Raw genomic sequence first — 24,794 nt, forward strand, 5'->3', positions numbered from 1 at the left:
TTTATTGCCCATCCCTAATTACCCTGAGAAGGTGGTGGTGAGCTACCTTCTTGAACCACTGCAGTCCCTGTGGTGTAGGTGCACCCACAGTGCTGTTAGGGAGGGGGATTCAGTGATGGTAATGCTATTGAATGTCAAGGGGCGATGGTCAGATTCTCTCTTGTAGTGCTAGAAAGTTAACTGAGCCAGACAGCCCCAGCAGCCATCCAGTTGCTGCAGTCTGCAGCCAGGCACTCTCAGATCTCAGCTCCTAGGGATTGCTGACCATCAATATCTCAAGAACCTTCAACTGAACCACATCCTTCTCCTTCCCATGCTAATAAAGCCACTGAGCTGTTTCTTAAAGTCAATGGAAATATAAATCAAGAGAATAAAAGAACTGCCAACTAAGTATCACCCATTTTCCACTATTGCACATAATGAAGATCTGCCCCTTTGTATGCAAAGTAATCTGGGATAAATTAAAATTTATGGTTAGTAGTGGAGTTATGAGGTAAAGCAATTTCCAATTCTAGTTATTCATTTCATTTTCAAAAGTCTCAGATGGGCAAATGGGAAGCATTATGGTAAAACTGGTTCAAGAACATAATCACAGATCTACAGAGCTGATAAATTAAAAAAGTCCCACTGTTTAATTTATCCATATTTTATTCTTGAATAAAGAATTCCATTACAATAATATAACAGTTATTTGCATCCTATTTTCAATTGATCTCAGTTTCTGAGATTTTGTTTAAACAGCAACAACAACTTTATGCATTTGGAGAGCACGTTTAACATACAAAATGTCCAAGGCATTTCACAGAAGTATAATCACAGCCAAAGAAGAAGATATTATGAGGGTAACTAAAAGCTTGTTTGAAGAGATAGCTTTTAAGGAACTCTAGGTTTTCTATGTGGATTTTTCTGTACGACCCATCAGACCACGTTTTGTATTCAATGCAGGCCTCAGCAAAACAACATAACATTTGGGAAAGAAAATACAGGCAAGAAGGCCAAAGCTTGAGGACAGGATAGCAAATATTTCTATTGCTACTAAATATTTTCCTTTACTACTGAAGTAAGCTGGTAGGAAGGATATCCACACTGCAAAAAAGATAAGCAGACTAAAAGTGATAAATTTGGCTTCATTGAAATTATTCGGCAATTTTCGGGCCAAAAATGCCAAAACAAAGCAGGAAACAGCTAAGAGCCCAACATATCCCAAATTACCAAATAAAGCTTGTTCAGATCCTTTGCTGCATTGTAGGATAATTTTTCCACCTATAGCCATTGTGTTTTTCTCCACAGAAAGTGGTGATGATAACAAAAACCCAATACAGATACCAATTTGAATGAGTGTTATAGCTGCAACAATCATACGATGATGCATGGGCCGAAAACGTTTCAACACATTTTGGTTCTGTGTTGTCGTTGCAAAAGCCAGTACTACCACTACAGTTTTAACAAGGATGCATGAGAGGCTCAAGGAAAAGCTGATGCCAAATCCTATTTGACGGAGGACACAAACTTTAACTGAAGGCTTACCAATAAATATAAGAGAAATCAGAAAACACAACATTAGAGAAAATAGCAAAAGGAAACTCAGTTCATAGTTATTAGCTCGTACAAGGGGTGTATTCATGAACTTTATAAATATCACAATAATAGCTACAGAGATAGTAATCCCTAAGATTGAAAAAAATGTTAAAACATTCCCCAATGGTTCATAAAAAGATAGAAATTCCACCTCCTTCGGTACACACTTATCCTTCTTTTGATTTGACCAGTAATCTTCAGGACACTGAAAACATTCTATGAAACAAAAAAAAAATGTGAATATTTCAAATAATTTGGAAATTATTAGTTATTTTAGCAGTAGCTTTTAAAAAGAATAACTGAATTGACATCATATGGTTTAAAAATACCCTCTGTGGAATCAGAAAGTGGATAAATTCTCCACTGAATGGGAATAGACACACTGGCACTGAATCTCCTTGTTATCTTTAGCATTCATTCTGTTGTTATAATATTGCTAGACCAACAATACCAAAAAAGATTTCTGTTTAACACCACTTCAACATTTGCACAACATAGACATTACGAGCAGAATTTACTGCCCTCTCCTGAGGCAGATTTGGATGTGGGGGGCATTTAATCAGGTAGGTGGGTGTCAGCTGGGGGTCTCCCTGCCTTCCTACCTCTGCCTTGATGCTGCCTTCCACAAGCCTTCCCACCCTGCTGCCAAATGAGGCCCTTAAGTGGACATTAATTGCCCACCGAAAGGCCTCATTCTGTCGCCACTGGTATTCAACCAGCAGCAGCTGGGGTAGTTGCCAGGGGGAAAGTCCAAAAAGCAAGACCTGTCAAGCTTGCTTGCAGGCTCTTAGGGCAGGGGTCCCTTATTCAAACACACTTAGTGCCTGATTGGCAGGCGGGCCTTCCCCAAAGGAGTTGACAAGAGGCTCTTGCTAGCTCCCCAGCCATCATGAGAGACCCCCATCACCTTGATTAAATACCGCCCTATGTACATAATATCCTGGGAATTCTGCTGTGCTTTCAGCTCTATTATGGAGTAACTTCAAAGATTACAGAATGGGCTATTAGTTAAAAAGGTCACTTGAATTTCCCAGTGAGTGGTATTGCTTCATGTTAATATTGGTAATTGCTAATTTACAATGGATGGGAATCATTTCAGAAACTGCTCTCTTTTATATTTCCTAAGGCTTGATTAAAGACATCCCTTCATCTGATTTCCATTGAGAAGACTTTGCTGCAAGCTAAATGTTGAGTTCTGTGCCTTAAAGCTGAAAATTACTGACATTTTAATAAGCTTTTACCTAACATCCTCATAGAATAATAATCCATATCTACATGCATTAAATAATTAGCAGATCTCTAATGGCATTGCTCAAATGTAAAATCTGTGTTCTGCTCCGTGATGGACAATATAGTATCAGGGTCAATTAATTATGGTACTTGAATAAGTCAAATTGTGTTTTTACTACAAAGCATTGTGGTATGTTAGTGATTTTTCCAGCACAATTTCTATAATTATGCACACATTTGCATAGAAACTGTAAACCAGTATGCTTGATTACTATGTAAAATTAAGTAGTGAATTTTATCTCCTACTTTTTATAAATCTCCGATTTCCAAAGACATAATAAAATTTATTATAACCTGGGGAAGGGACTTACAGCTAACACCAGTGAAGGGAAGTGGAACACCATGAATGATTTTTGGAAAAGACCTTACCTGTTTCTTAGGCTTTACTATATATTTAAAGAAGGATTTAAGTTTTTCTTTTTTTTTAAACAGTGGCTACTGTTGTGGAGTATTGGTTACACCTTGGTAGATTTGATGAAGTCTTTGTGGTCTTTTGTAGGTTATATGTAAGTCTTTATTAACTACTAGAACTATTTGCAAACATGCAGTATAGGGTACAAGCTAGGAGCTGTCTCCATGCTTTGGTCTACACATGGCTCTGTCCAACACCACACTGATCCTGGGTGCGGGTCATGTACTCTCTTACATCACTGTGTGGATGGTACTGTACTCAGTCTCACTTAAACCCGATATGTGCCAGACCCTTATATTACACCTCCCTCCCAAGTCTTTATGCAATGTATTTGGAGTTATACTAGTTTACTTCTTGTTTTACATTGTTATTATTATATTATCACTACCCCATCTCCCCCATTTAGTTCTTTGAATTTAAATGTTTAGGGCGTCTGAAGGCCCGATAACCCTTTCCATTTCTCATTCACACTTCTACTGGGAGAGTGGTAGGCTCTGTTTTTGCTGGTTCTTCCTGTTGGTTTAGAGATTGAGCTGGCATCTGGGTACCTTTTCATTCTTTTCTTCCTTCCTTCGTGTTGAATCAAGCTTGGTCAGTTTGACTGTTGTGTTGATCAGTGTTGGCTGCTCCTCTAACTCATTTCTTGCAGGGTGGGCAACCATTGTGCTTGTCACTTTTGTTTTCTCCACCATTGTGTTGGTAATCCCGATGTCCTATGTGGCTGAGGAAAAACGTTCCTGTGACAAGAATAAGGTTTAGTGGTGCGCTCACCTCTACATTTCATCGTCGGCCATGGATAGCTGCTATCAGTTTCCAGCATCTCTCTTGTGGCTTTGGCAAGGGAGTTGCAGCATATGTACAGTGGTTGCAGTGTTGACCTGCTGTACCGTTGTCGGGGCTGGAGGTAGAGGCTCCTTGGATTGCTGATCACTTTCTTTCACCGCTTCAGCTGGAGGCATTGTGATTTGCTCTTGGATGGTTGGCTGGTTCGATCATTGAAGGTTTTCAGGATTTGTAACGAGAATGGACAAACCTGCTCCGCAAAGAGAGAAAACAATTCAGAGCTGAAGTCCAAGTCAGGATACTCTTTTTTGTTTGAGTACACAGGAACACGCAGTTCTGTTTGTTTAACAAGAGTGCTTGTTTTGACATCATCTGCCACTTTGAGGAAATGAGAGACAGGCTGGTTATGAATGATGTACATTAGCTCGAAGGTCTGTTTTCCTCCATACTTTAGTGATTCCAGGATCATACCAAATACTGGAAGTTGGATTCCTCCATGCCTGTAAAGTGGTGTGTCCACTGTTCGAAGCCAGAGGTCTTTCAGCCACGATTCTTTGTCCGACAGGACTGTTGCACTGGCTCCTATATCTAATTTAAAATTTGATAGAAGGCGATTGACAGAAAGTCTGCATTCCAAAATGAGAAACCAAGATCTTTGACCTCACCCAGGAAGCACGGCTGTCTCTCTTCTGGGCTTGTAGTCTCGACCTCATGGATAATCTTTGAGCCTTCTGTGAGTTTCAGAGTTTTTCTCATGCACAGTTTGCTGAGGTGTCTAATCCTTTTGCACTGAAAGCATTGGGCTGAAATTGCAGGACATTGATCTCATCTGTGGGGTCACTTGGCTCCGCAATATTGGCATGGTCACACTGCTAGCTGGTTCAGGTATTGTTTTCCCTGACCTAGAGTGTCCTTGTGGCTTTGTTGGTTGATTAGCTGGACTGTGGGTTGGACTCTGTACCATGATTTATTCCCTCCTCTCAAAATGGTTCTGTGCTACTGACAGAGTTTGATTGCCTAACTATCTGGATTGCCGTTTCCAGGGTTAGATCTTCCTTTGCTTGCAGGAGGGCAGAGGGTGTGTCATCCATTACTCCTACCACTATTCTGTCTCTGATGAGTTCCAATTTTAAGTGTCTGTACTCACAACCTTCTTCCATCCTGTGCAGATCATTGATGAATGAATCAACAGGTTGTCCTGGCTGTGGGACTCTCTTATTGAATTTAGCTCTTTTGTGTATTTTATTGCTTGTTAGATTAAAATAAATGCTGAATGATTTTAGTACGTCTTTGAATTTTGCGGATGAATTATTAATTCCCTTTCTTGCAATAATGTCAGCCACAATCAGACCTACTGAGTAAAGCAGAGTGTTCACCTGCTCTTCTTCTGACTTTTTATTTAAACCTGAAGCGATGCTTTATCTTAAGAATCTTTTCCTTCAAAGTCCCCAATTTTGTGATTGATCTGAGCCTCGGATTAGTCCAAATTGACTTGAAAGTGTGGAATTCTGACCCACGTTCAATATTTTAAGAGTATGTTCTGCATTAAGAGCTTTCTGAATTTCAAGATGGTGTTGCCGTTCACTCAGAGACAAAGGGAGTTCCTGTGTTTGCTGGTTTTGGCAGGCTCCGCAGCAATGGCGATGGCCCTCAGCTTGAAAATATTTTTAACAATGGCTGCCTGGATCAGCTGCCTGCAGATTTCTCTGGTTCAGTGTTTTACTTTTTTGACTCACGAGTCTGTTGAATTCGAGCTTCTGCTTGCTTTTTACTGAATTGAACAGTCATGACGTTCCCGAAGTATTTCATTAATTCTTTCTTTTATTTTCCAGATGAGCTTGAACTCAGACTCTATTCAGACTCTGACTTGGGGATTTGGTTTTAGCAAAGGGTTTCCTTCAAACTGCACTTCTGACACCGAATTACTTTAAAGCTTTAATTTCTCAGGATTTGCTGCAACCTGGAATTTTAAAAGATTTAACTCACTCTTGCAAGTTCTGCTGACTCTGCACTCTGAAGATGGACTTCCAAAGGAGGTTCAATGGAGTCTTCTCTTCTGCTGCAGTAAGGAATTTTAAATCTGTGCCTTTAGCTTCCAAGCCTTTCATTTGAGCTCATTCCTGGTGATTTTTTTTCCCCTGCGCCTCTGCTTCTGGGGTTTCTTTTCAGGTCAGAATGCTTTGGTGAATTTTTCTCAGTCTTCCAGCATTTTGGTTTGTCTCTGCATTTTAGTGAGGTTCTAGGTTTTTTTCCCTCTGCTGCCACCATGTTGTGGGGTGTTAGTTACATCTCTGTAGGTTTGATGAAGTCTTTGGTAGCCTTTAACAGATTATTGTTCCCTTTAGTACTGGTGATCTTTCAAAGTGTCCTGATGAGTGCAAGATGAAAAGCTTCAACAGCATGTCTCCTTTTTCAGCAACACGAATAGAAAGAGACCACAGCTGTCAGGCCATCCTTGTCAAGGTGAAACCCCTCCACCTGCAGCTGCAGCTGTGACCATTGTGGTATGGCAGATGGGGGTGGGGGGGGGTGCAGGGTTGGTGTTTAAAAAGCCCAATAGAGTACTGGTTCCCCAGTCTGCCACCAGGAGGCTACATCTTCTCACTGGTCATGTTTTGCACTCCTGCTGGCTGCAAAATTCCAGTTGTTGTGGCAGAGGAGTCATAATAGGCTCCTTAATTACCTTTATTGGTTGTGCATCACCTGCAGGCAAATTGCTCAGGGATGGGATCATGCCAGCAAACTAGCATTCCAGTCAGCGGGAAATTCTGGGCCCAACCACGTCCAACCCTGCCCCTCCCATCAGCTTTGAGAGTCCATGGGCAGAATTGTGCTATTGGCGGGAGGGCTCAGCGGGACGGGGCGGGTGGGAAGCCGACTGCTGCCCGCAATTGGCACCACACCGTGACTTCACGCTAGCGGGTCAATTAAGGCCCGCCCAGTGTGAAATGCGAGCGGCAGCGCTCAGCGATGTGCTGTGTGGGGTGGGGGGAGGAGGGTGAGCAGGCCGAGCACGAACTTCATGCATGCTCGTGTGTGCACTTCATAATCTCCCCGAGGCACAGAGCTGCCTCAGGGAAATGAAGAGATATTAAAAAAATAAATAAAAATGTAATAAAACATGTCCCCTCATGCGACTCTGTCACACGAGCAGGGACATGTTATTAATTCAATTGTAAAACTTTTATTTTATTTCACTAGCTTTTGGAAACCTCATCCCGCCCGTGGATGAGGTTTCCAAAAAAATGCAAAGGTCACTTGGCTTTTTCGCCTGCCCACCAACCATTATGTTGGATGGGCAGCGAAAAATTTAGTTTAATTGATTATTTAATGGCCTTAAGAGGCCTTTTAATTGTCGGTGGGCACACTGTCAACTCCGGCGCGTGCCCGCCAACCGAACTATCGCACGACTACATGTTGACGTCAGCATGCACACTTGAGCAAGTCGGGCACACGCCCGCCCACCAAGCAAAAATTTCTGTCCCATGTACAGCAAAAAAAAGCACAGAGAATTACTTAACATTGCTGCATATGAATGCATTATAATCTTAGGCTCCAATAGCAAAAACTACATTGAGTCCCTCACTTCCCATACCAGGCCCCATAAATAAATACTTTAATTATTTCCTCCCTTGTGACTAAGAACACCTAATCACCCAGTTGGTTCCTTTCATTAGATCAGTATTTGAAGCTCAGCGACCTGTGGTAATGGTTCTTGCCCATGACCCACTTCCATTCCAACATCATCTGTGTTCTTCAGACACAGGCAAAGTCTGCCCTGCTCACCACATACTCAGCATACAGTGGACATCAGGCTGTTAATTAAAATTTCATTTTTATTATATATAAATTTACCTGTGCCATTTGATATCTCTCCATCAGCACAAGGAATGCAATCAAAGCAGCAGATTGGTCGTCCTTGTTGAACTCTTTTCCTAGTTCCTGGGTGGCAGTTTTCACTACATACAGAACGAGGAACCTTTGCAAGCAAAAGAACAATAATACACAATGAAATGATGCTGAAATAATGTGTTGGGCAAAATGAGTCTTGTTTTCTACACTGTTAATGTGTGTAGTTTCACTTAGGATCTCATTTCAGTATTTACTTTGTTCAAATAAAAATACAAAGAGATCATCATATTTTACTGCCAACACAGACATTTATTTAACTGCTTTCCAGTGTAAGAATATTATGGTATAATAGAAAAATGTTTTACCCGTTTTAAATAATATCATAGCATATCTCACATTTCCTGACGTTTTTATCATTGACATGCAGAGATAAAATATATTGATATAATTTGGGACCAATGCTTTGGCAGTTTGTGCATGGAAGTGGTATGAAAATAGTGCTACAAATACAGACTTATGTGGGCAGAATTTTCTGCCTGTCGGGCGGGCCCGACCCAAGCTCCAGCAGGCGGGGGGCCGATACCCACCGGAGAAGCAGGCCCCGCCGCCATTTTAGGTGGGCGGGCTAATTAAGGCCCGCCCAGCGTGTCATCTGGCGGGGAGCGCTATGTGCTTCCTGTGCGGGCGGGGGGGATTCCCCAAAAGCGAGAGTGCGCTCTTTCATGCATACGCACGAAAGAGCACACATCTCCCTGAGGCAAAGTGCTGCCTCAGGGAGATCACTTCCACTTTTAAAAATATTAAAAATAGAAAAAAATAAATTCCCTAACATGTCCCCCTCATGTGACAATGTCACATGAGATAGGACATGTTCATAATTAACATAATAACTTTATTAAAAATTTTAAAACCCTGTATGAAACCTCATCCTGCTCGTGGATGAGGTTTCATGTTTTATCTATTTGCCGCCGGGGCTCCTGGCCTGCCCACCAACATTAAAGTTGGACGGGCAGGTACACTAAGTACTTTAATTGATCTGTCAATGGCCTTAATTGGCCATTGGCAGGTCGGCGACTGATTTTGCTGTGGGCCCGCCTTCCTGAAAATTTAAATGGACCGGGATAACGTCAGGGGTTCCGCCCAACATCATCCTGCGTCATTTTACGCGTTGGCGAGCGGGCCCCGACCCTTCTCACCGATGGCAAAATTCTGCCCTATGAGCCCATCCACCTAGCTGAAAATTGGCACTTGAAATTTCTATTGAAACAGGCAATACACCCACAATAAAATGCCAGTTTGCCTTTCACTGTGTCAGGTAAGGGTAAGAAACCTGTTTAAAACATTTGTATGTCTGTTCTGTCAAATGAATGCTTACTCATAATGGAAAATGAAGTTGAAGTTAAACATTGACCTGAGTTTCTCAGTCAGCGGTAAAGCGATGGTGCTCACCAGCAACTTCAAAGAAAGCTGCCTGCAAATACCTAATGTGTGTCTGGAAAAAGGTAGTTTAATGCAATTCTAATGAATCCATAAACATTTACTGATTCAATAGCCTAGGTATGCCACTCAGCCGTAATACTGGTGGAAGTGCTGCTAGAATGTTCCCCTGATCTGGGCTAATTTTCCAAGGTCAGTGCCTTTGAATAATTTCAACAGGCTTCCTAACCTCTGCTGGACAGTATCACTGAGGAGTGTGGCACTTGGCGGTGGTGGGTCAACCTTGAATTGAGCTGAAGATTACTGTGCTTGGAGGCCTGCTGTTGCTTGAAGAACTGAAAAGTTGTAACTTTTTTTAAGCAGGCACCTATTCACATATAAGTGATTGTTCTTCAACTGGTTGCATTGAATTTTTAGCTCTTTAAAGTTCAATTGATCCTTCTGACATCCACAATTTTGAATCCCGGGAACAAACAAGCTTCCCTTTTATCCAGTGTTGCTTTGGCAGAAATGATGGAAGTTAAGTTATATATCTATCATTTGCATAACGTTGTGATATTCCATGAGCATATGTAGATTGGAGGTACTGTACGTTTTCCTCACATCCGGAGCAAATTTGCACACACAGTATAAAGGACAGAGATCCAATAGAACGGGTCCTTGATCCACTTGCAACCTTGTCAGCCTTGGTTGGTACAAAAAAATCAACAAAGTGGAGCAAATAATCCAGATGACATGTTTAAAACTGAAAGTAACATCAACTGCAGCTGGAGGATCATCAACTCGGTGAAAGACGCTCTTTGGTCTGCCTGAAACTTGTTGGTCTTCCAGCGCAAAGAGTTGTCCCCGACCGAGTGTTGCAGACTGGCACATTCCAAAGTCCAGCACTACGTGCTGAGGGACGCACTAAAGCTTGGGGCAGCCGCCACAAAGGTGCAATGGGGAAGGGTCGCTGCCTAAGACCTTTCTGCCATAGTGCACCGAGGGACTGGGAACTGTTTAAATCCCCTCGGGCAGTACAGCTCAAAATGAATGTAATATTTATTGTATGTATCAATGGATTTCGTGATACGTATTGTAAAAGTTTGAACCTGTTTGTATTTTTGCGTTGGTGATTTTGAAATATTTTGGAATGTTGTTTGAAGATATTTTGTGAATAAAGTATATTTTTGCAAAAAAAAAAGTAATGTTCATTTTCAACTAGCCATTTGTTAAATTATGTCAAATTAGTTGTAATAAATCTCAGAGTGAGAGGGCTTAATGCGCTTGTGCTGATTTGGAAGCACAGCCATCGTAATGAACTTATTGAGACTATAAATGTGAACACTTTTTACCACTTTTGAAGTCCGTCAAGTGAACTGTAAGTGCTCATATATGGAAAATTTCAATTTTGAACTTTTTCACCGTTAAGTGGGGTCTCTACCACAAAACATCTTTCAAGCAATTGAAATTTGTAAGAAACCTGTTTAATAAAACATTTGTATGTCTGTTCTGTCAAATGAATGCTTACTCATAATGAAAAATGAAGTTGAAGTTAAACATTGACCTGAGTTTCTCAGTCAGCGGTAAAGCGATGGTGCTCACCAGCAACTTCAAAGAAAGCTGCCTGCAAATACCTAATGTGAGGAACCTGTTTTTGGAAAATTTGAAGGACATTGAATTTTGGAATTATTTTTTAAAAGTCTGCAAGATTAATTCAGGGCTGTGAATATGCCATTCTTCAAGAATCCACAGGTCAAGATAGATGTCCAGCAGGGAACACCTGGAGAGGGGAAAGATACTTTGTATATCTCAGTTAACAAAGAACTGCTGTTGCTGGGCTAAAGAATCTTACTGATTGGTTAAAAATTCGTGGCCTGACAGAAGTATTCTCTAGACATTTGATTCTTTGACTCTCAGTCAGAGAGAGTGTGTGTGTGCCTTAGTAGCAGGCTGCAAGAAGAAGGCCCTCTCTTTCACTCTCTCTGCCTGACCTTTGTGTTACATGTGATCTAGAGTGAGTTAAACTTTCATCAGAAACGTCTCATCAGAATAACTTCATGTTATTTTTTGAAAGTCACAAATTTGTGATAAGTAAGAGTCATCAAGGACTGTTTCACAAAAAATCTGTCTGAAAGAACTTTGTGATCTATTGTGACCAGAATTCTGTTAGATCAATCGTGTAAGATCTTTTCGAATTTTATTCTTTTAAAAGAACCATTTCCATACTCCAGCCTCTGCAGTTTGTTTTGTTCTGTTTTTTATGTTTGTGTGTGTGTGTATGGGGGTTTGAATATTTGTTTGTTTAAAAAAAGGGGAAAATCGTGACACTTCTAAACTACAACTTGTATGTTCACCAGTTTTATAACTTTTTTAAAAGAGGTTGTTTTTTAATAAATCAATTATTTTTTGTGTTTACTGAAAGAAGCTTGGTTAGAGTCTTTTTATGCTGGGAATACTATGTCAAAGGTAAACAATTGGCCAGTTTTGTGGGTGAGCTAAACATTTAAACTATTGTTGTGACCTGTGGAGAACTGGAGCTAGAATTAACTGCACACTCCTCCCAGCATGGTCAATAAAACTAGCAATCTCTGTGCTAGGGATTTCTGCTTTTCCAACTTCAGTTTGAATCTGGTGCCAAGTCAAAGGGATCTCCAAACATCCAGCAACAGTGATTTCATCAAGCAGGGGAAGCAGCCAAACACATTGAAGTATTCTTCCAGGCAGCAAACCAGAAAGTAAAATGTACTAATGTCCTTCACTTTTAATTAAATTTCACAGAAAGCAAAATAAATAATTGGGACATGCACATAGGAATAATATAGAAGCTAAAATATCATAAACAATTTTTTACAAATATTTTTAAAAGATGTGATTATTTTTATCATAGTAGAGAAATTTTATATTCCACAAATATAAACATGGGCCAGAATATTGCTGTTGGCGTGTGGGGGCGGGCCCAACATGTCATCGCTCGTCATTTAAATCTTTCGTTCGGCGGGCACCCGCTGGAGGTAGCTGCGCGCCCGCCAAACTGTCAAAGGCCTATTCAGGCCATTAGGGAAGTAATTTAGATAACTAACAGCGCTGCCCATCCGACTTTAAGGTTGGCGGGTAGGTGAAGAGCTCAAGCGGCCTTCACAGTTTTCAGGAAACCTCATCCACGGGCGGGATGAGGTTTCCTAAAGGTTTAATAAAATCGATAAATAAATTGTGCTAAATTGACAAACATGTCCCAGCTCATGTGTAAATAATTTTTCTCTTTCTTTATTAAAAAATTTCAATATATACTTAATCTCCCTGAGGCAGCTCTGTGCCTCAGGGAGATTTCTGAGCTCTTTCGCTCAGGCCCTGACTCTCCCTCCTCCCCCTGCCCGCACAGGTAATGCAGTGCTACCGGCCGTGCATCACGCTGGGCTGGCCTTAATTGACCCGCCCATGTAAAATGGCGGCTGGCACACCCCAGCCCGCTCACACCCAGCCCGTCCGACACAGGTCAGTTTCTGGCCATGGTTTTGTAAGGCCAGAGAGGTTTTTCAGCAGTAATTTTGAAATTAGTACACTGTTAAAAACCCAGTTCCAACCTCATTCAACAAGGTGTGATTTTCTTGAGGCATTTTTACATTGAGACTAGTAACGTAAAAGACCAGATTCTTATCTGTTCAATAATTTCTATGTGGTTGCAATCTAGGGAGTCTTCAACATTGCATCTTATGGGAAAGCATAGAATCACTAACAGCAACTTCTGGATTTCCGTGTTTAACTGCGCATGTGTGGGTTCCAGAAGTTGTTGTCAGTTCCAGTTGAGTAATGATGGCAAATGCTGACAGTTTCATCATGATAACTATTGCAAAACCTGGGCCCTTGTAAGTAAATATACCTCTAATTCACCAGCCTTCCAGATGAGATCCCACTCTCTGATGGTAAGTTCATGTCCTGGAGGTGCTCTACCATCATAATGTCCTACTTTCACAAATTTAATTACGCCATCAGAAGTTAATTGCCAGTTTATTACATCATATATGGCTGAAACATCACCGTTTTCATCAAAATGTTGGTCATTTCCTGATTGGTCGATGAATCTGACTTTTTTCATGTAATGTAGAAGCTAAAAGGCAAATGTACATTGAATTACATTTTTGAACTCAATCACAGAACATAAAGAATTTTAATCAATATGATAATATTTGACATTTAAAATATCAATTGGATCTGCTCCAAGCAGATAATTATTTCTAAAAAGGTTAATGCTGTTATCAATTAAAAGGACATAATTTTGATCTCAGCAATGTGGAGAAAGGCTGGAGTTCCTGTGGTATTTTTTTTAAAACCCTGAATGCAGTCATTTTCCTGATAAACTGTTCTGTGGAACATGTCAGTGATTTTTTTTAATGAACATGATTTATGTGAGAAACCCTTTTGTTAATAAATTTATTTAGAAGTCACAAAGGTAATTTTTTTCAACTAATTTCACCCAAAAACTTAGGCAAAAAACGAACCGAGAATCAGGTTTGAAAACTGTCACATCAGTTTCCCACCCATTTAGCATCCCTTGCAAGTTTCTGTCGGTATTTTCTGCCATCAGTACCTGCCATTTTGAGAGTTTATTTATAATAATTTGGCCCATGATGTTTTAACATCCTTTATAAAATTACCCAGTGTTCCTAACAGGATATTACTGTTTCACTAATATGACCATTTAAATTATCTACCATGCTTTTGACAAAAGCATCCTGCCTAAAGACTGCAAGGATAATTTAGACCCAATTGGTTAACTTTCTTTCTCTTTTAGAGTTTGTTATAGCAAATAGTGATATTTTTGACTGAATCTCATTAATAGCACCATAATGGTTTCCCCCATGTGAATCCCTGGAAATTATGTTTTCCTAAAGGGAATAAAAGACTACCAGAGGGGTGCAAAGCAAGTCAGGTGACATCAGAACTACTCTGGAGACACCTGCCACTGCTCTTTGACCCATTTTCATGGACAAATCATACATAGTTAGATAGAGGGGCACTGCTTTCATGGGCTACAATTCCATAAACTGGCGAGCTGCAGATGACAATCTCAAAGTTGGTCAGTTCTTCAGGTCCTGGGATGGAGGTAATACGGGAAGGGATGTGTTGGCTTGGCCCACAGTACTGCTGTGGTGCACTTCTGTTTCTCCTAGCTCCTCATAAATGTACGTTAAAAAAATTACCTTCTTGTTGACAGCTTCCTGCAGTCCCTTTGAGTACTAGATGAGTAAAAATTTCCCCCAAGTAAATACTGGGAAGGTTGAAGCCACTGTCTTCAGTTCCCACCACAAACTCTGCTCTTTCGCCAGTGACTCCATCCCTCTCTCTGGCAACTGTCTGAAGCTGAACCAGACTGTTTACTAACTCAGCATCATATTTGATCCTGAGATCAGCGTTCAACCCCTTATCCATCTTGTCACTAAGACCACCTTTTTCCAACTCTGTAGTATCACCCGACTTTACCCCCACCTCAGCTCCTCTGCTACTGGAACCTTCATCCATGCCTTTGTTACCCTCAAATTTGACTATTCCAATGTACTCCTCAGCCACATTCTACCCTCTGTAAACTTGAGGTCCTCCAAACTTTGCTGCCCATGTCCTAAATCGTATCAAGTCCTAATCATCCATCATCTCAATAATCACTTATCACCATTGGTTCCCGGTTAAGCAACACTTCGATTTTAAAATTCACTTCCTTGTGTTCAAATCCTTTCGTGGCCTCACCCCTCCTTATCTCTCCAATCTCCCCCAGCCCTACAACCCTCTGAGATATCTGTGTTCCTCTAATTCCAAGCCTCTTGAGCATCGCAGTAGGACTGGAAAACTGAGCAGAGCGATCTTTGCTGAGTTTGGGAGCGAGGTCCTAAAACAAGCACTAGGGTCCTGATTACGAAATCTAACATGTGTAGCAGCTGTTCAGGTGGGGGTCCTAGACACTCAGAAATTGAAGTTTGCAATCTGTCAGCCAAAGCACTCCTGGGAGGGATCAGGTGGAGGAGGCTGCCCCCGAAATTCATTCTCCAAATACTCATTTCCATTCACAGAATTGGTGTGCTGCAGGCCAATTTCTCCCCTGTAAAATTTTAAAATCTAAAAGCAAGGCTTTAAATTACAAGTGAAAATAATATGAGATAACATTACAGAACCAAATCTGAACTGACCTGCCAAGGTTCAAAATCATGTGCATTTGCACATGTTCCATTTTCAAAAGGTCCTTTTCCATTTTCACAGGACTGCAAATCATGCAGGGCATGAGCAACTGCATATACAGCATTGTTCACATTGCATGAGACTCGGAAGTTACTGTCATCTGTGTAGGAGTGATTAGCTGCCCTCATATCTTCCAGCCCAGTGCAGATTTCTTTCAGAGCAGACTGACTCGTGTTTAATTGCAGTTTATTTTCTTTCTGTATTGCAGCTGACCATGAGCAGTGAAATACTTCTTCCCAGAGTTCAGGTATAAAAATATCATGAACAACGTTAAATGGATTCATCTCAAAGAGAAATTCCTGGAGTCCTTCAATGTCACATAATGGGAGTGTAAGCCCTATTGTTCCAGTCCAGTATTTAGTGTGCTCTTTTTTAATAATAATTAGGGGACCCGATGTACTCCAACCTTCGCTTGCTAGCCATGTTCTGTTGGTTATATTTTGTCTAACGATCTCTTCAAGCAAAGGAACTATATTAGTGTCACAAGAAAAAGCAACTATAATCTTTGCAGATGACATTCTTATTGTGTCAACAACTTGAAGATACTTTTCTCTAGATTTGTCTATTGGAATTGTCTCGGAAAAGGCGATGCACACTCCTAGACGTTCTACTTCCTCTTTAAAAATCTGAGCTGCTTGTATTCCATAGTCAATATCATCTGCTAATATTCCCACCCATTTCCAACCAAAGTGTTTCACCAAAAGGACAAAGACCCTAGACTGAAATATATCACTTGGCATAGTGCGAAAAAAGGATGGGAATTCTTCTTTATCACTGAGACGTGGGATAGATGAGAAGTAACTAATCTGTGAAAAACCAAAAAAGTATATAATTAATAATAGTATTCTCAAAATAATACAGGTCTTATTTTTATCATGACACTGCTCCCAATTTATGGAATTCCCATGTGGCATAAACTGGCTACATTTATTAAGTGATTCCAGACAATGCGTTTCAAATTGAAACTCACACAAGTCCACAAAAACATTTGTATCATGGAAACATACATTGTCATAGTTGCTGAATATAAATTTGGCAATGGGTCTTATTTTTTATTGGGAACCCATTGTATAGTATTAGCTCCTCAGTAGTGTTCCCACTAGGAGTTAATGCACTCTGTTTTTTATTGCTTTATATTTGGAGTGGAAAAACTTATTCTAATGAATACTTAATAAACAATCTACTTTTCTGTGAAAAAATTGATGAGTCACTCAGAATGTTAGTCACTCAGCAACATAACTCACACCGATGTACCATTCTGACAAGTTATGAGTTGGGATGGTCATTTGGGATTTTTGCTGACTACAATTTTGTAGGATGAAATTCAGATGTTTCCAATGTTTGATAATACAAATCAATATAGTTCCATCCCTAAATTATATAAGGCAGATCCTTCCCTATCATCTGTGCACTTATATCATTTAGTAAGTGTAAATACAATACTTTTTTTTATATTGGTTGAGAAAGGACAAGTATTTACTGTTCCGAATGAGATACTGGAGCTACACACTCCCATTTTACTAGCTTAAATTGGACACAAACTCGCCACCCCCTCCCCCAATTCATTTGAGCTTTCAGGGACAATGCAGGTAGACTCACAAATAGACCACAAGGAAGTGAGCCAACTAAAGCATGGGCATTAAAATAAATTAATTCTGAAAATCAAAAGCATTTTAAATATGTATTCTGCTATTAACCATCAGGATCTTCTTTCTTCTAATACACCACCTACACAGTTGGAATAATACTCAAGGAACTTTCCTTTATTTCTGTTTGATATTTGACTCTGGAATCTGCAGTCTTAATTCAGATATTTTTATGCACTTTGTTTAGATAAGGACTTGTTAAAATCTCATCTCCAAACCTATGGGGCTCACACTTTCCTAATTTTTATATCAGCTAAGTGAATGCTTACAGCTGGAATAAGAATAAAACATTAATAGATATCTTGGAGGCAAAGAAGAGGAATAAACCTTGATTATAACTTTTTTTAGTAATGTCTGGACAACAAAACATCTGCTGTCTATGCATTGTAATATTGTAAATGTGTTCAAGCAAAATTTCTTTGGTTTAATATTTCTGTGAATGTTTAAGTATGTTGGGAAGAATTTTAACCCATCCTGCTTGGTGGGATGTTCAGTGCAGTTAGGTGGCTGAGGTGCTCACAGAAAGCAGCCCAAAAAGACTCTAATTTATGCAAATTGTGATCCCATGCCAACAATGGGACTCTGAGTAGATTTTAACTCAGATCTGAATGAAAAAGCCACTGTAGCTTTCCTGCCAGATGAAAGTAGGTTGGCAATTGCTCCAGGTCCCACAATGCTTCACCTGCCCTCGACTTTCCCCCTTCTATTTTGTTGGATCCTTCCAAAAACCCCTTCCTTTGCTGCTGGGTGAGAGCATCTTGTGCCTGAACTTACACATGTGCCTGCTTGGATAGCTGCAGCTTTATGCCCATTTCAGAATGAAGTTGACTGGTGCATACAGAAGAGGCTCAGGAGTAAAACACCAGGCCTGAATGTGAGCCTATGAGTGGTTTCGCATTATTTGCATCACCCACCCCCACTTCTCCAACCAGAACTCACTGGAGTTAAAATTGACCCCGATCTTTTGGAATATGTTGATAATTTAATCAGAACTAGTGAACAGAGGAAAGCATTATGACTACATTTTCCATGTTGCTGACAACAGTAACAACTTAGTGCTTTTAATGTAATAAAAGGTCCTAAGCATTTCATAGGAGCATTATAAGACAAAATATGATACGAGGCACATAAGAAGTTGCTTTGATCAGCTGACCAAAAGCTTGGCCAAAGAGATAGATTTTAAGGAGTGTCTTATGAACATACAAATTAAGAGCGCGAGTAGGCCACACGGCCCCTGTCCTGCCATTCAATAAGATCATGGCTGACCAGAATGTAACCTCAACCCTACATTACTGCCTATCCCGATAACCTTTCAGGATAAAAGCGCGGTAATGAACTGGAGAGGTGTAGGGAAGGCATTCCAGATCTTGGGGCCTAGGCAACTGAAGGCGTGGCCACCAATGGTGGAACAACTAAAATCAGGGATGCTCAAGAGGCCAGAATTAGAGGAGCACAGATATCTAGGAAGGTTGTAGGGTTGGAGAAGATTGCAGAGATAGGGAGGGGTGAGGCTAGGAGGGATTTGAAAATGAGGATAAGAATTTTAAAATCAAGGTGTTGCTTGAGCAGGAGCCAATGTAGGTCTGAGAGCACAGGGATGATTTGTCAACATGGCTAGCTGCGAGTGTAGACACGTGGATGACCTCAAGCTTAAGGAGGTTACTAGTGCAATATGTTGACCATAGAAATCCTTATCACCCCCACCGACATTGTCAGTTCTTAACTTTCTGTGCTTTTGGATAGGTCAATCAGGGACAATGTGAAAAGTCACCTTTTGATTATTTATTACTTCAGATGTAACAATATAAGATCAAAATAGATGCAGTTTTGATTAGAGTATCTATCTTAAGCTATTATATTATTGAAGAAAAGTTCCTGGATGGCATGTTGCCTCCCAGGTACCAGAGTCAATGATGTCACAGAGGACATTCTTCTGGGGGAGAGTGAACAGCCAGAGGTTGTGGTCCACATTGGGACCAATGACTTAGGTAGGAAGGGGGATGTGGTCCTGCACTCAGAATTTAGGGAGCTAGGTAGAAAATTAGCAAGCAGGACCTCTAATGTAGTAATCACCAGATTACTCCCAGTGCCACATGCCAGTGACTACAGAAATAGGAGGATAAGGCAGATGAATGTGTGGCTGGAAAGACGGTGCAGGAGGGAGGGCTTTAGAGTCTTGGGGCTCTGAGACTGGGACTGGCCCTGGGGGAGATGGCACCTGTACAAGCTGGATGGGTTGCACATGAACAGAGCCAGGGCTGGGTTCCTTGCGGGGCATTTTGCTAGTGTTGTTGGGAGGGCTTTAATCTAACTTGGCAGGGGTGTGGGAACCAAGAAAAAATATTAGGGAGGAATACCAAGGTACACAAAATACTGGGAGGGACAGATAGCACTAGTATAAAGAATAGGAAGTGAAATAGCTAAAGTCGGGGTAAGGAAGAAAATAACAAAATCTAAATCAGGGTTACTATGTATGTGAATGCACGGAGTATAGTAAGCAAGTTTGGGGAGTTACAGGTGCAGATTGCCATGTGAAAATATGATGTTGTGGTGATAACAGAGGCCTGGCTCAAGGAAGGGCAGAACTGGGTGTTAAATATTCCCTGGTACAAGGTATTCCCTGGTACAAGGCTTTCAGAAGAGATAGGAAAGGAAGGAAAGGAGGAGGAGTAGCGGTATTGGTTAAGGAGAGCATTGCAGTGCTGGAGAAAGAGGATGTCCCAGAGGGTTCAAAGACAGAATCAAAATTTGGCTAGAGCTAAGGAACAAAAAGGGTGCAATTACATTGCTCGGTATAGTCTATAGACCATCAAATAGTGAGAAGGACCTAGAAGAACAAATCTGCAGTGAAATTACAGAGAGGTTCAGGCATTATAGAGTAGTTATAATGGGGGACTTTAATTACCCGGACTGTAGACTGGGACAATAGTAGTGTAAAGGGCAGAGAGGGGCATAAGTTCCTAGATTGAGTTCAGGAGAATTTTCTACAGCTGTATGTGTCCAATCCAACAAGAAAAGACTCACTGTTGGACCTGGTTCTTGGAAATGAGGCAGGCCAAGTAGATCAAGCATCAGTAGGGAACATTTAGGAGACAGTGATCATTGTATTGTACATTTTAGGATGATGATAGAAAAGGACGGTAGGAAATCCAGAGTAAAAATAATTAACTGGACAAGAGCAGACTTCGATGGGGCAAGAATGGAGCTGGGCCAGATAGACTGGAACAAAGGTTTGGCAGAAAAAGCTGTAGCTGAACAATGGGCTGCCTTCAGAAAAGAATTGATTCGGGCACAGTCAAGGTGTATTCCATCGAAAGGGAAAGGTAGGACAAACAAATCAAGAGCTCTCTGGATGAAAAAGGAGATTGAAATTAAGTTAAAGAAGAAAAAATGTGCTTATGACAGGTGTCGGGTTGAAAATACAGTTGAGAACCAAGAGGAATACAGAAGGCTCAGAGGGGAGGTGAAAAAGCATATTAGAGAAGCAAGGAGGATTATGAGAAATACTGGTAGCCAATGCAAAGGGGAATCCCAAAGTCTTCTACAGGCACATAAATAGTAAAAGGGTGGTAAAAGGAGGAGTGGGGCCAATTACGGACCTAAAAGGGAATTTACACATGGAAGAAGGGGCCATGGCTGAGGTATTAGATGAATACTTTGCATCTGTCTTTACTAAGGAGGTAGATGTTACCCAGGCCATGGTGACAGACAAGGAAACTCTGTCACTAGAAGGGTTCAAAATTGATAAGGAGGAAGTGTTGAATAGACTGTCAGTATTTAAAGTTGACAAGGCATCGGGACCGGATGAGATGCATCCGTGGGTATTGAAGGAAGAGAGAGTAGAAATTGCACGGGCACTGACCATAGTCCTTCAGTTTTCCCTAGACTCAGGGATGGTGCCAGAGGACTGGAGAATTGCAAACATTATGCCCTTGTTCAAAAAGGTTGTAAGGATAAGCTCAGCAATTACAGACTAGCCAGTTTACCTTCAGTCGTGGGCAAGATTCGGGATAGAATTAGTAGTCACATGGAAAAATACAGGTTGATAAGGAAGAGCCAGTGTGGATTTCTAAAGGGGAAATCATGTTTAACTAACTTTTGGGAGTTTTTTGAAGGAGTAACAGAAAAGGTTGATGAGGGTAATGCTGTTGATGTGGTGTACATGGACTTTCAAAAGGCATTTGACACAGTGCCACACAACCGACTTGTGAGAAAAGTTATTGCTCATGGAATAAAAGGGGAAGTAGCAACATGGATACAAAATTGGCTGAAAAATAGGAAGCAGAGAGTAATTGTCAATGGATATTTTTCGGGCTGGAGGAAGGTTTGTAGTGGAATTCCCCAGAGGTCGGTATTGGGACCCTTGCTTTTCCTGATGCATATTAATGATCTAGATCTTGGCATGCAGGGGACAATTTCCAAGTTTGTGGATGATACGAAGCTTGCGAGTGTTGTGAACTACGAGGAGAACAGTGTGGAACTTCAAGAGGACGTAGACAAGTTGGTGGCAGATGAAATTCAATGCGGAGAAGTGTGAGGTGATGCATTATGGTAGGAAGAACATGGGCAGACAATATAAAATAAGGGGTGAAGGGGGTGCAGGAGCAGAATGATGGGTGTCTATGTGCATAAATCATTGAAGGTGGCAGGACAGGTGGAGAGAGCAGTTAATAAAGCATATAGTATTCAGGGCTTTATTTATAGGGGAATAGAGTACAAGAGTAGGGAGGTTATGCTGAATTTATATAAATCACTTGTTAGGCCTCAGGTGGAATATTGTGTACAGTTCTGGGCATCATATTATAGGAAGGATGTGAACACTTTGGAGAGAGTGCAGAAGAGGATTACAAGAATGTCTCCAGGGATGAGAAGCTTCAGCTATGAGGATAGATTGGAGCGGTTGGGACTTTTCTCCTTGGAGAGAAGAAGGCTGAGAGGAGATTTGATAGAGATGTTCAAAATCATGAGGGGACTGGACAGTGTAGATAGAGAGAAGCTGTTTCCACTCTTAAAAGTATTAAGAACGGAAGGGCATAGATTTAAAGCGACTTGCGAAAGAAACAAGTGTGACGTGAGAAAACACTTTCTTACACAACAAATGGTTCGGGTCTGGAATGCACTGCCTGGAAGTGTGGTGGAGGCAAATTCAATTGAGACATTCAAGAGGACATTAGATGATTATTTGAATAGAAACAATGTGCAAGGGTATGGGGAAAAGGCAGGGCAATGGCACTAGGTCATAATGCTCATTTGGAGAGCCGCTGCAGCATGATGGGCTTTACTTAAACATGATCCACCTATGAAAACACTCTCTCACCTGAGGATAACGATAGATCCCAAGTATTGTTGCCATTGCGATTGAGATTGTTGAAGTTGAGGCACCGATTACAGCAGCCAAGGAAGAATTTAACTGGCATCGGTAATTTGGTGTGAATTTCTGCTGTCCGGATATCAGAGCAAATGCATCATCAATAGCTGTAGGAATATTATAGCAAGTATCGTAGATGGCATAACCCAAAGTTATGTTTGGCAAGAGTGCTGGGCTTCTATTTATTTCATTAATTGTGAAGATCATTCCTTGCATCCACCGATAAGTCCTAATATTGAAGCTTGAAAGCAGAAATTAGCAATAATCATAATTAACAATAACCATTAAAATTAAAACATGAGTATAAAAACACTTAACTGGGGGAGATTTAATTTAAGTGAATTGAGGAGAGATTTGGCCGGGGTAAATTAGAATCAAAGGCTGTCAGTTAGAAGTGTAATGGAGCAATGGGCAGCCTTTAAAGAGAAAGTGTTTCTGGTAAAGAATAGGTACATATCCACAAGAGGAAAAGAGAAGGAAACCAAAGCTAGATCTCTCTGAATGACAAAGGAACTGGAGAGTAGGAGGAGAAGTGAAAGGGGGTTGTAAGATCCAGGGTTTTGTGGTATAAAAGCCTTCTAACACTAAGGTCCTCAGATATACCCAACCTAACAAGATACAAATAACTTGCATCTATGAATCAAGTAGAATTTATTAAACAAGATTTTACATATACTTAAGAAAAGGACAGTGACAACAACATGGAAGATCCTCATCTCTCAAAGTTCCTAGGGTTTCTTGAGCATTGCCAGCACAGGCGATGTCTTTCTCTTCTTCTATCTCTGAAGTAATGCTGAACTATGTCCAGAAGAATCATACCCCAGAAGGCATGGTAACACTGTGCCAACAAAGATTCCAATTTTCCAACTTTTATCCCCACTTCTCATTATTTCAGACTCCCTTATTTGGAAATTGTCCAAATTCACTTCTTCCATCGGCTTAGGGTCCAAGTCATCTAGTAACACCCCACCTCTGTAACTGGAGTCATGTAAACTCAAAGACAAATGTTCATCCCTTGTTTCCCAGGCCTCCAGAGTTTATATTCTTTTGCAAACAAATGCTACATCTTTTAGATACAGATTACCAATGTATAAACAATGTCACATCCTCTTATCAATAGTACAGCTATCGTAAATGTTCACATCAATGTACTCCAACCCATTCCCACAAATACTAAAACCATTAAGAAAAGATGTTAAAAACACTTCCTACCATAATGTCAAAACAGAAAGAAAAGTTTCCCTCTATTACAGCTGTTCTGCCCTACAAACATGGTTAATCAATTAAATCAATGCATGGGTTTTGTTTAAAGATAAGAAGTCATCCTAAGTTTAAGTTACTTTTCAACCATTTCTTCAAACATAGAGCTGCTGAATCCAGATTCTCAGGCAATTTAGTCATAAAACCATTTTCGCACAAGTTCTTCAACTAGCAGAAATTCAAATTGAACCATTTAAAAAGTGGTTAACAATAAAATCCATATATGTTACAGACCAACAACAAACCCTAAAAATTAGTAGAAATACAAGGGAGAATAAGGCTGAATATAAAATGTTCAGAAGAGAAGTGAAAAGGAAATAAAAGTGGCAAAGAGACAGAACAAAAAGGGATTGGCAGCTAACACAAAAGGAAATCCAAAGGTCTCCTTTAGGCATATTAGCAGTGTAAGGGCTGTCAATTAGAAACCAAAATGGAGACCTTTTGGTGAAGGGAGAAGGCAAGTACTAAATGAATAATTTACATTGGTGTTTAGCAAGGAAGAGGACTTTGCCAAAGCTATGGTAAATGAGGAGGTTGACAGGATACTAGATAAGACACCATCAAATAAAAAGGATATGCTAGGAAGACCGCAGTACTAAAAGTGGATACCTGTCCTGATGGGTTGCATCCTAAGATACTGAGGGAAGTAAGGGTAGAAATTGTGAGGTGCTGTTCACAATCTTCCAGTTCTCCTAGATACTGTAGTATAAGGGTCTGGCATAGAAAGGGTTAACGTGAGACTGAGTACAGTACTGCCCACACTGTGATGTAAAGGAACACATGACCTGAGTCTAGAGGACAGTCTTGGATTGGACAGAGATGTATGTAGAATCAAGCATGGAGACAACTTCTAGCTTAGGTCTTATACTGTATCTATGTACATAGCTATGAGTAGTTAATAAGCATTTACTGTTAAACTATACAAGACTCAGAATCTCTTCGTGAGACCTACTGAACCACA

The 24,794-nt window shown here is 40.6% G+C and overlaps 1 protein-coding gene across 1 annotated transcript; it reads right to left on the reverse strand.

Moving 5' to 3' along the window:
* Nucleotides 1-892: 892 nt before the first annotated feature.
* Nucleotides 893-22,807, reverse strand: LOC144694191 (vomeronasal type-2 receptor 1-like). The gene is made up of 5 exons (XM_078564548.1): nt 22,523-22,807; nt 15,511-16,365; nt 13,212-13,439; nt 7,916-8,042; nt 893-1,800 (listed from the first exon to the last, which is right to left on the reverse strand). Exons 1-5 carry the CDS (start codon nt 22,787-22,789, stop codon nt 893-895), a joined length of 2,385 nt encoding a protein of 794 aa, XP_078420674.1. The 5' UTR covers nt 22,790-22,807.
* Nucleotides 22,808-24,794: the final 1,987 nt, after the last annotated feature.

Source organism: Cetorhinus maximus, chromosome 19 (assembly GCF_964194155.1).
Source record: "Cetorhinus maximus chromosome 19, sCetMax3.hap1.1, whole genome shotgun sequence".
NCBI classification, from domain to species: domain Eukaryota; kingdom Metazoa; phylum Chordata; class Chondrichthyes; order Lamniformes; family Cetorhinidae; genus Cetorhinus; species Cetorhinus maximus.

Coding starts and splice junctions, on each gene's coding strand:
- LOC144694191 (XM_078564548.1), bottom strand. CDS start 22,789: ATGCAAGGAATGATCTTCACAATTAATGAAATAAATAGAAGCCCAGCA. Junction 16,366..22,522: donor GGATCTATCGTTATCCTCAG/GTGAGAGAGTGT, acceptor GGTTTTTCACAG/ATTAGTTACTTCTCATCTAT. Junction 13,440..15,510: donor ATGATTTTGAACCTTGGCAG/GTCAGTTCAGAT, acceptor TTTGCCTTTTAG/CTTCTACATTACATGAAAAA.